Here is a 12,214-nt window from a genome sequence, read left to right on the forward strand (position 1 = left end):
TGTTCAAAGAGCTAGCATCATTGCTTTCAGTTCCAGCTCTAAAATAACTCATTTATGAGAATGTTTTAAGTTTAAATCAACTAAGGGCATCGACTGCATCAAACATCATGTAAAAGCTGCTTACACAACACGGCTAAGGAAAAGGCTTGGCTCACAGTGCTTTGCAACCATTTCCTGACTATAAGAGACACAAGCTGATCTGAATACCACTAGTGTGGCAGATCTGCACAGCTGTACACCCTGAAAATCTGAGAGGTAAATTCTTGATTTTGTTTAATTTGAATAACTATACATGCATAGTATATATAGATCTAGGACATTTTAATTTATAATATATACAGATGAAGTCAGAATTATTAGCCTCACAGAATTATTAGTCCGCCTGTTAATTTTTTTCTCCAATTTCTGTTTAACTGAAAGATTTTTTCAACACATTTCTAAACATAATAGTTTTTATAATTCATTTATAATAACTGATTTATTTGATCTTAGCCATGATGACAGCACATAAATATAATGTCACTTGATTTTGTTTTATTTGATTTTGATAAAACTGTACTATACACACAGTATATATATAGAGAGAGAAAGGGGATTTTAATTAATTAATTAATTAATTAATTAATTAATTAATAATAATAATAATATTTTTGTAACATGTATAAATATATAAAAAACTATTTTAAGGTCAATATTATTAGCCCCCTCAAGATTGTTTTTTCTTTTTCTGATTGTCTACACAAATCACTGTTATCCAATAGCTTGGCTAATTATCCTAAAATGACATTTTTTAGTTGAATTAAATTAACTTTTCTAGTCATTTGAACTTAAATCAATCAAACTGACTAAAATATTTAAGTTAAACTTTGTATAACCTAAACAATTTAGTAGAAACCTGATTACCTTTATTAAAAAGAGTTAAAAGCAACATAAAAATGTGTACTGTCTTAACGTTTTGGCATACGTTTTTTTTTTTTTTTTTTTTTTACAATGTAGTAAAAATTTGCTTTTAAATGTCACTTTAAACTGAATACTAGTATCTTGCGAAATAAGCAGAAAATTATTTTGTTCTGTCATCATGGCAAAACCAAAATAAAATAGTTGCTCGAAAAAAGTTATTAAAACTAATTTTTTAAAATGTGTTCTCTCCGTTAACACTTGCGAATTATCTTTTTTTAATTAAAATTTCTAATTTGACTTGAGCAGGGGTGCCTCGGTCTTAGAGGGCTGCTGTCGTGCATAGTTTAGCTCCAACATCCTTCAACACACCTGTCTGGAAGTTTCTAGTATACCTCAGCTTGATTAGCTGGTTAACTGGAATTGAAACAAAAATATGCAGGACACCTGCCCTCCAGGACCGAGTTTGGGCACCCCTGGTATATAGTCTTTATTAGTTTTGTACTTATCTATATATATATATATATATATATATATATATATATATATATATATATATATATATATATATATATATATATATATATATATATATATATATATATATCAACAAATTCTCTGATTTATTTACTCTGTGGAGCATTTGGAATTTATTTTCTTTTTATGAAGATCAATGGGGTCAAATAATCTTTCATTATCTGCACAAAATAAACAACTGCTCTGTATAGTTTTAGTATATAAAAATAAAAAAAACTTTATTTGTAAGTTTTATTTTAGATGTACTTCACTTTTGATTTTAAATACCCTGGAATTGCTTCATGATATCTTAACTTAAAACACAGTGTTGAAATACACATTTACATGGTGTTAGACAAACGAGAGCGAGTCATCCAAATTCTCATCTTGGGTAAATTTCCCTTTTTATTTTGAATGCCTCAAAATTGCTTAAAGGGACAGTTCATTCCAAAATGACGATTCTGTCATCATATACATGAACGTGGTTCAAACCTTTGAGTTTCTTTCTTCTGTTGAATACAACATGAGGTAATCTGAAAAGTGCTGGCTGCTGCTGGCACCCATCAACTAAAGAAGTTAACATTAATTAAAACATCTTTTTTGCTCAACAGAAAAAAATCTATTTAAAGGTTTCAAACCACATTCATGAGAATAAACAATCAGGTAATTTCTACTGTAAGTGAATTATCCCTTTATTCAATTACCTAACCTGAGAGAAAAAAAAGCACATTTTAACAGTGCCCGCAGGGTTGCGTAATAAAAAAGTAATGTTGCAGTTTTGGACTCGTTAACCCTTGTGTGCTGTTGGGGATGATTACTGGGGTGATTTTTAGTCTTAATTTGGCCACAGCTTTCTCTGTGTTTCAGCAGACAGAATAATTCTAGTTGACAAAACCTATCTTGACACATTTTTTAGGAAAATGCTTTGAAATTTTTTAAAAAGTCAATACACACTGGACAAATTGACTACCCTTACATTATGTTGGGGGCTGTTTTTGCCCCATTGAGTTATGCTAACCACTGGGCCATCGTACCACCCATGTAGAAAAGGAGGAGAAGTAGGGGTGGAAGGGGGGATTCTTCAAAACGAAGATGGCTGTTATATGGAACTTGGGGTACATATAGTGGCTCAGGAATCGTCTGATTGGTGAATCATTGAATAATGCGGGGCCGGTTGCAAGCAATCATAAGCACGTGACCCTCTCAAAATTAGTTTATAAATAAACTTCACTTAATTGTAATCTAGTTAAAATGTTCAATTAATCGAGATTTTTATTTTAGACCAAATCGCCCAGCCCTTGGCCTGTGTAACAAAAGTGTCTGGCTTTTATATGGAGCTCCATGAGCTTGAATTTACACTGGTTCACCTGTGTGCATTTTCTCTTATATTTCTATTTCACAGCTGAAATGGATGACAATAATTCTGACTGGACTTCTTATGATTTTGGGAATGACACCATTCCGTCACCAAATGAAATATCACTGTCCCATATTGGTACCCGGCACTGGATCACTCTGGTCTGCTACGGCATTGTGTTCCTGCTGGGCGTCCCAGGTAATGCTCTGGTTGTGTGGGTGACCGGGTTTCGGATGCCAAACTCAGTGAACGCCCAGTGGTTTCTGAATCTGGCTATCGCGGATCTATTGTGCTGCTTGTCCCTTCCCATCCTCATGGTCCCACTGGCCCAGGACCAGCACTGGCCATTCGGTGCATTAGCCTGCAAGTTGTTCAGCGGCATCTTCTACATGATGATGTACTGCAGCGTTCTCCTCCTGGTCGTGATCAGTTTAGACCGTTTCCTACTAGTGACCAAACCGGTGTGGTGCCAAAACAACAGGCAACCCCGACAAGCTCGCATCCTATGTTTCATCATCTGGATCCTCGGGCTTTTAGGTAGTTCTCCTTATTTCGCTCACATGGAGATACAACACCATAGTGAGACTAAAACAGTGTGCACTGGCTCCTACAGCAGCTTGGGTCACGCATGGGCGATAACCATCATTCGCAGCTTTCTGTTTTTCCTGCTTCCCTTTTTAATCATCTGCATCAGCCACTGGAAGGTCTACCACATGACGAGTTCTGGACGAAGGCAAAGAGACAAGTCCAGCAGAACGCTGCGTGTGATCCTGGCGCTGGTGCTCGGGTTTTTCTTATGCTGGACTCCTCTACACATTGTGGATCTTCTGATACTGGTGTCGGATCAACCGTCGGAGAGGTTTGAGGTCAACTTGAATCTGGCCCACGTGCTGACGCTGTGCTTGGCGTATATCAACAGCTGCCTGAACCCGCTGCTCTACGTGTGCCTCGGTCGCGGTTTCAAGGAGAATCTGATTAGCTCGCTGCGGAGCGTGCTTCACTTCGCATCCGAGGCACCAACTCATGGACCCAGCATGACTACAAATAGTAAGTCAACCACGGATGGAGTGTTCAGAGAGAAGCCCGTATGAAATTGTTAGCCTGGAGATGTGTAAATCATTTCTAGATATATAAAATGTATTATTTTATGAAAAAAATATTAATAAAAGTCACTAATAGACAGTGTTGGGGAAAGTTACGTTTAAAAGTCATTAAACTAAATGCATGACATCAATAGCCAGTATTAGTTCATGGGGATCATGTTAAAGCGATAGGGTTGGGCGATGTTGACCAATTTGGCATTGTACAATGTCTAAAGTGAAACATCGCAATGGATGATGGTATCTTCAGCGCAGGCAGTGGTGAATTAATTATTTATGAATAATTAATTTATAGCGAATTCATTATCTGTAGCCTAGCGTTTCAACTACCTGACCCGCATGGTCTTTGGTTTACCCATAACCAAATCATAAATCCGCAGGACTTTGGCATGAATAGACAGAGGGATCTGTGTTTTATAATGGAATTGACAAACCTGGTTGTTAAAATAGGTGCACAACCAACAGTATCTGAGGTTTTCGCTAAAATTATTAAGTAACGCCAGCGTGAACGTGGATCGTTTTCATTCTAGAATGCCATTTTAAAACGAAGTCCTCTAACTTAGTGTAAACAGGGCCTAAGTGTGTATTTTTCACAAGTGGGTCGCTGCTGTGACAGACAGCATGTCTATCGGTCATCGGCAATGGATGACCGCATTGTCTATCGACTAGGGATGTAACGGTATTAGAATTTCACGGTACGGTAATACCTCGGTATGAATGTCACGGTACGGTATTTATTGAATAATTTACAGGAAAAACAAAACTACAAAAAATACTCCAAAAAATACTCCAAAAAGTGCCAAAAGTGTCAATGACATACAAATTAGCCATCTATCTGTAAGCTTTGAAACAGGAACTTCAATTTTAATAATAAAAAATTATTAAACCATGTAAAAAAATAAAGTTTCAATTTAGTATTGTTGAAAACTCATCTCATTCAACATTTAATCACTCACTCACTTAGATAGAGATGGGTTTAAAGGAAAATTATCATATAAATAAAATCTGGTAAAAGCTGGGATCTCTGGGTATGTCCCCAGCAACAGAAAAAAAAACCCTCTCATTTGGGACTGAGGCTTCTGGGACAGAGATATGACTTGGCCCAGGTTGACAGCAGAGGGTAAGGCTGTGCATTGTCTTTACCCCACTTGAGAGGACAAGCCATGAGTGAGATAGAGGTCTTTTTGTGGTACAAGTCAATGTCTGCATCAATCTGAACAGTGTGCTGTGTTTCTGCAGTCCCCATGACTGCTATTAGTCGTATTCCCCAACTTGCAGGCACGTGCACAAATAGGGCTCAACCTGTGCAGTGCACATGCCCTTTTTAGTCTTGGATAGAAAATGCCCTTCCAAAATGTTCAAAAGTGTCCCCGCGACGCGACACACCCTCCATCCCGCCCTTCAGTAGGCGCGCAACAACACCGCTCTTGAGTATGCGCGCTCAACCCCCCCCTCCCCGCTTTACAGTACGCGCGCGACAACACAGCTGATCAGAACGCGCGCGACGACAACACCCGCTTTAGGTTCGATCATTTCCAGCTCTTTTTCATCCCCGCTATTAGGAGCACACTCCATTTCCGCATTACTGGATCTGTAGAGACAACAGACTGCAAAGGATGATGGCCACGCATGGGCTGATGGGAATTGTAGTTTACCTCCCGTTCGCTTCATTCGCCTGAGCAAATTTTCTCAGAAGACCTATAGTTTTATCGAGTCATGCGACTACGGTAATATCGGAAAAAAATTCTATTGCGGTATGACGGTATTTACAATACCGTTACATCCCTACTATCGACCCAACCCTATAAAGCGATACTTTGAAAATTAAGATTCCATCATAATTCACTTCCCCTTTACTTTTTTTTTTCAAACCTTCATGAGCTTCTGTTGAACACAAAAGAAGATATTTTGAAGAAAGCTGAATTCCATAGTAGGAAAAACATGACATCTTTCTAAATATTTTCCTTTGTGTTCAACAGATTAAAGAACCTCATAAAGATCTGAAACAAGTAAAGAGTGAGTAAATGATAACAGAGCTGTCAGTTTTGGGCGAACTTTCCCTTTAATACTTGATCTTTTTGTTGTAGTTGTTGTTGTTATTGAGTACGCAGATTTTTCACCAGTTTCTGCTATAGCTAAAAAAAACGAAAGTGCTCTCCTCTCCAATTCTGGCCAAATTTTAGTGTTAATCCAAATAGATTTTAGATTTTGTTTTGTTTATATCTAAATCTGGGATCCGTTCTTCGTAGCTCGCTTAAATGATCTAAGATGATTTGGCTGATTCTGGATCTTTTAATCTTGATAACTGATCTCTGGCTAATTTGGTTCTTCAAACAAGTTCGCAAATCAGATAAAAATGTCTGGATGAACTGATCTGAGATCCCTGCGTGTGTTGTGAAGGACAGATTAATCGATCCTTGAAATCATGATCAGTTATGCAATGATTGGCTGATGGCACAGCAGGGTAATGACATCATCTGATTAATATTCAATTATCCATTTGAGCAAAATTACATCAAAGTAAACGGTTAGTTAAACATGCTATGCAAGAACTTTACACCTTGTTGTGGGCTGCATGCTGGGCTCTTTCATGTGTCAAGAGCAATTCATTTAGTTTTACAGTTAGAGCGGATTTTCCTTATTGTAGTAGCCATAGTAGTATTATAGTAGCCGTTTTTTTTAATCGGTGTAAAGAATAACTGGATGTTTACAAAAGCATTTTGATATTGGTAAAGGTGTCTGCAACTTTTGTGAAGCATCAAATCACCGTCATATTAACTGTCAAAACATGTTTATGACTGCATAAATGTATTATTGCTTTTAAAAAAGTCACATATTGTGCATGTCTATTATCATACACAAATTGAACTAAAGCCATTTAAAAAGTTCATTCCAATAAGATTTCTCTTTGCACCACCAGGTGGCAGTCTTTATACTTTCATTTCGAGAGTGCAGATTGCATATTTTTTATTAATATATAAAACTTTATTTATTTTATTAATAACTATGACTATATATATATATATATATATATATATATATATATATATATATATATATATATATATATATATATATATACATATATATATATATATATATTTAAAAAATATTTACTATTTTCCCAAGTGTATATAACTACTACTGTAAGAAAATATCAGACTTCGGTACACACTTTCTGTATTATCTTTGCCTAATTGACCCGATCTAATCCTGTTTATATGAATTGAACCTGCTTCCGACCAGGTTTGAGCTACCAGAACTGTTGCTATGACAACAACTCTCGGATCAGTTTAGAAGAACGAAACGATCCTGGATCATGTCAAATCGTCAATGACCAAATCCAGCTGAGTAATCCACGTACGAAAAACGGACCCCTGTCCTATACATCGTCTTTAACATGTGCATTACATGCCTGTAATGAAACAAAAGTGCAAACATGCAAATATTTTAAGAAATGACATTGAAGAAATGTCTGTCAAACTGCACTATGCTTTGCTTATCCTGACAGAAGAAATTGACTGATTTGAGTGCTTATAAGCCCAATTTTTTCAGATAATTAGTTTCTTCAGGTATTTAAATCAGACCAAGCGGAGTCAGATCAATTAAATGGATTGTTTGCAAAATATAAAAAAATAAATGCTGTTAATTTACTAGTGACCAAGCAAACAGCAAAAATGCTGTTAATTTACTAGTGACTTTACATCAACAATTAACGCTTGGTAAATCTCACAAGTGAAGATTAATATCTTGTAATTATAAAACTGGTATTTACTTAGATATGCTTATCTGCATGCTGCAAATATGTGACTATGGACCACAAAACCAATTATAAGTGTCAATTTAGAGTTTATAATAATCTAAAAGCTGAACAAATAACCTTTCCATGGCTTGTTAGGAAGGGGCAATATTTGGCTGAGACACAACTATATGAAAATCTGTAATTTTAGGGTTTAAAACAATCAAAATATAGAAAAAAATCACCTTTAAGGTGGTCCAAATCAAGTTGTTAGAAATACAGATAACTAAACAAATAATATATTATGATATATTTACAGCTTACAAATGATTTTGCCGTTTGACCCATACAGGTTATTCTCTAAAAACAATAGGCTGGTTTTGGGCACCAACAAAAAGTTATAAACAATCATGTATATTTATTCATTATTTTACACCACAACTTCTTACATGCACATTCATATACTGTAGCGTGCATAAGTTGAGGTAGGATTTATATTCACACATTTAGACTTTCTCCTTAATAATATAATTTCAGAAATATATTCTTAACCAATTCTAAATATTACAACATAAGCAGCCAATGACTCTCAAAGTACATTGTTCACAGTCAATTGAACAGTGCTAATATTGCTTTCAACTCATATACGTGATGTCAGAGCGAACACTCAAAGTTCCATGGTAAACAATATGAGCGTGTCACAAGTTGTCACTGAACGACCAAGTCAGTCTAGTATCATTTTCTAATATAAACGAATGAGTATTTTTAAACATTGTTTCTAGTCAGCATTTGCTTCATTAAATAAACTTAAGTTACATTTACAGGACCAAAGATTACCACAGGACTTATGACTGATTGTAATAGCAGACAAATGCGTTTGCATTCTTAGTATGGTGCTTACAAGTTGAATGTACATCAAAATAAATGAAAACGTATCAAAGGCGTGTGTCCATATCGCGTAAACCGAGAGTTTTGCATTTTAAAACGATAACCTTACCTGGCATGTCGTCCTTCGAGTTCTGTTCATGAACCCAACTAACCAGCAGAGGTCAGTAAAGCGAGTGTTTAAGGTTAGAACTCCTTCAACCTGGATTCCTTCCACAACCTACCGTCACATCACAAACAGAAGCGTTTTGTGGGGTTCGCCCATTTTTGGTGGGCTATCCCTACTGTAAAAAAAAATAAAAATAATAAAATAAAAATAAAAACCGCTTAAACCAGCGTAGGCTGGTTGGCTGGTTTTAGCTGGTTGACCAGGCTGGTTTTAGAGGGGTTTTGGACATTTCCAGGCTGGTTTCCAGCCATTTCCTTAGCTGGTCAGGTTGGGAGATGACCAGCTAAAACCAGCTTGACCAGACCAGCCAAATCCACCCTGACCAGCTAAGACCAGGCTGGAAATGGCTGGAAGCCAGTCTGAAAATGGCCAAAACCCCTCTAAAACTAAGCTGGTCAACCACCTAAAACCAGCCAACCAGCTTAGGCTGGTTTAAGCTGGATTTTTCAGCAGGGATGTGGTTTTGGCCTATGTATGTTAGCTTTGAGACCATATTTACATCAATATATGGGAAATACATCCTTCAATGTTCACTTTTAACTTAAGTTAAAAGAGAGATAAGAACACATGTCCAGAATTGACAGTCTCATTGAGGCAATATTGATTTTGTCCAATTAAATGTGTTCTTGATTGAATGTCCAACTCAAATCAGGTGACAAATATAAGCTCCCGCTCAAATATTAGGTTCGAAGGTGACGAGCATATTACTATATGGAAAATGAATACTTCCACATACTGTAGTATAACCTCCCTGCTGAAAAAAACAGCTTAAACCAGCCTAGGCTGGTTGGCTGGTTGACCAGCCTGGTTTAAGAGGGGTTTTGGCCATTTCCAGGCTGGTTTCCAGCCATTTCCAACCTGGTCTTAGATGGTCAGGCTGGAAAATGATCAGCTAAATCCAGCTAAACTGGACATAGCTGGTTTTGGCTGGACTCTCAGCTTGGCTAGGCTGATCAAGCTGGTTTTAGCTGGTCATCTCCCAGCCTGACCAGCAAAGACCAGGCTGAAAATAGCTGAAAACCAGCCTGGAAATGGCCAAAACCCCTCTAAAATCAGCCAGGTCGACCAGCTAAAACCAGCCAACCAGCCTAGGCTGGTTTAAGCTGTTTTTTTCAGCAGGGCTATAGAAGGCTAATAAAAAATAACTATGTACCTTCAATTGTTTGTCAGCCAAATGCGTAAATGTTCTAACTTGCAAAAGGCAGCTTTACACTCTAAGGTACTATGAACATTTAAAAAAAAATAATATACAGAGACAACTAAACACAAAAGGTTGTGCAATTATGCAGTAATATTGCAGTAATGCCATATAGTAGCTAAGTTCTCGTGTATGTGTGCATTTGTCTATGTGGTTTATTAGGAAACATGATTGGGTATATTGGGTACACTGACCTGGGTATTTCCTTGTCATGGTGGTTTACGAGGTCATGTCCTACTACTATTACCAAAAACAATTAAAGTTAGCAGTCATTGTGTTACAGTTATACGTTTGTGTAACTGTAGCATGCATATGTATCTCACTGCTAATGACTAACCATTTCTAGATATATTCTGTTTATTCACTCTTGTTTAACCTTTCTGTATACTGTAAATAATGAAAACATGAAATAAAGACTGTTACATTTTACACAACCATCTGCAAATGATTATCATTTTTTGTTGATGTACAGATATGCAAAGTCCTTTGTGTATTGTTTCAACTCATGCAAATGTTCTAGAAATTTTATAGGCTATTTCAATAAGGCGATGTCACTGGCCCATGAACATTTCCTGCCGGCTTTCAAACTATTTCATAACTGTTACAAGAGCCAGTTCAAATCACATCTTAAAGTTAAAACAGCTCTCGTAATATTATTTATCAATACATGGACCGTTTTGGATTCTCAGAAGCTATAGAAAATAAAAATGTAAAACAGGAAATATGTTAGGACCTTTGTTTTTGTTTACATCCCTCAAAATGGTCTAAAGTAAATCTTTAAGTAAGTCCTACAGTACATCGAGCACATCTGATACTATAAAGGCCCATTTCCACTGAGTAGTATGGTACAGGTCGGTATCAGGCTTGCCTAAAAGGGTACCAATGGTGGGATTGGTGTACGACAAAGTTTTAGCCAACATCATTCTCATTCGAGGAAATGTCTACAGTAAAGCTGTACGGGTCATTCACATAACATATGAGAAGCACTTCTCACAAAACAGAGGCTTTACACACATAAATACTTGTGTATAAATGTTCATTACTAACCTTTCTATGAACAGGATTTGATTATAACTGCAGATCAATGATGCGAAATAGCCTACTGTAACGTCTGCAATTATATAAAATAAATAAATAAATGCAACATATGTGAACACATACAGACCCTTAAAGTCTCCGATGTTACCAATTACAGATAAACTACACACAGCATACATTTAGTCCTTATTTGGGTTCAGAAACAACACGCAACATATAGCCCACAGTCAGTGCAAACCTCTCATCTGTATCCTTAATCTTCAGCAGCACATGTAGCCTCTGGTAAAGAGCAATTCCGCCAGAGTTCATAATAGTCCAAAAGGTGATGATAATAGTTAAACATGGCAGTTTGTTCATGTTTTAGGTTGCTGAAAGAATCATTTGCTCCTTTTTACTGGGTTCTCCTTTGTTTGTTCACGCTTCACTGTTGTGTTTGTCCATTTCTGAAAGGATCAGATGTCAGAAGCACTTTAATAATCGCGTGAATAAACAATAAACAACAGGACACGGCAGATTTTGTTCTTCTTGGCTTTGAGGTTGTTCATCAAGACGACGATAAGGTTTGTTTGAGCTCGAGTCCACCATGGCTCGTTATAATATCGCCACCTTGGAATTTTAAGGTTCTATCTGCGTTCTAAATGATTTCGAATTATTGAGCTTCAAAGTTTTTGCAGTCCATATAGCAAACAGTATGTGTGTAATATTTGTTTTTAAATAAAGTCTTAAAATGTAAACGACTTATAAAAAAACATCCCATAATGTAAATAAGTTGTCAAAATCTGAATTTTGTCAGATAAAACCTTATAATTTTAATGTGACGATATGCATATGGTATTACGATGTAAGGTCTCGGCTTTGTAATCCAAATGGTGCTTTCTTTGTTTTTTTTTTCCGGCTTGTGTACACGCTAGTGACGTTTCTTTGTAAACCAATAGCAATCAGCTGCGTGTCTAGCTCCACCTTTTGGTGCCCTTTTGTCATGCTAGGTACCCTTTGGAAAGGGTACTGAAAAGGTGGTATGGTACGGTTCGCTTTTGACAGTGGAGTAAGTGGCGCACTGGCTCGTACTGTACCACTCTGCGGAAATGGGCCACTAGTAAACTCCAACAATTTTCTCCACATGGAAATTTACCTTAAATAATTACCCCTTTAAAGACATACAATATTTATTTCTCTATTTTGTTTTATTATTTTGTCATTTGTGATTATTCATATGATTATTGTTCTTATTAAACCATTAAGACTACAGTGTTCCACCTTATTGTTGTGATTCATATGATTCGTAGGTGGTAAGTTTGTTTTACAGGGGTTTATG

The 12,214-nt window shown here is 36.6% G+C and overlaps 1 protein-coding gene across 2 annotated transcripts; it reads left to right on the forward strand.

Moving 5' to 3' along the window:
- Window positions 1–7: 7 nt before the first annotated feature.
- Window positions 8–6,007, forward strand: c5ar1 (complement C5a receptor 1). Of its 2 annotated transcripts, XR_012393512.1 has the most exons (3): window positions 212–255; window positions 2,816–4,878; window positions 4,946–6,007. XR_012393512.1 is itself a non-coding variant. In NM_001424032.1 (2 exons), exon 2 carries the CDS (start codon window positions 2,821–2,823, stop codon window positions 3,859–3,861), a length of 1,041 nt encoding a protein of 346 aa, NP_001410961.1. In that variant the 5' UTR covers window positions 8–255; window positions 2,816–2,820; the 3' UTR covers window positions 3,862–4,650. The 2 variants fall into 2 exon arrangements, 1 of the variants encoding a protein (NP_001410961.1); NM_001424032.1 differs by lacking the exon at window positions 4,946–6,007 and having other exon boundaries at window positions 8–255; window positions 2,816–4,650.
- The last annotated feature ends 6,207 nt before the right edge of the window (window positions 6,008–12,214 follow it).

This window comes from Danio rerio, chromosome 18 (assembly GCF_049306965.1).
Source record: "Danio rerio strain Tuebingen ecotype United States chromosome 18, GRCz12tu, whole genome shotgun sequence".
In the NCBI taxonomy this organism is placed as follows: Eukaryota; Metazoa; Chordata; class Actinopteri; order Cypriniformes; family Danionidae; genus Danio; species Danio rerio.

What these genes read in the sequence shown, in the direction of transcription:
- c5ar1 (NM_001424032.1), top strand. Translation starts at nt 2,821, where the DNA reads ATGGATGACAATAATTCTGACTGGACTTCTTATGATTTTGGGAATGAC.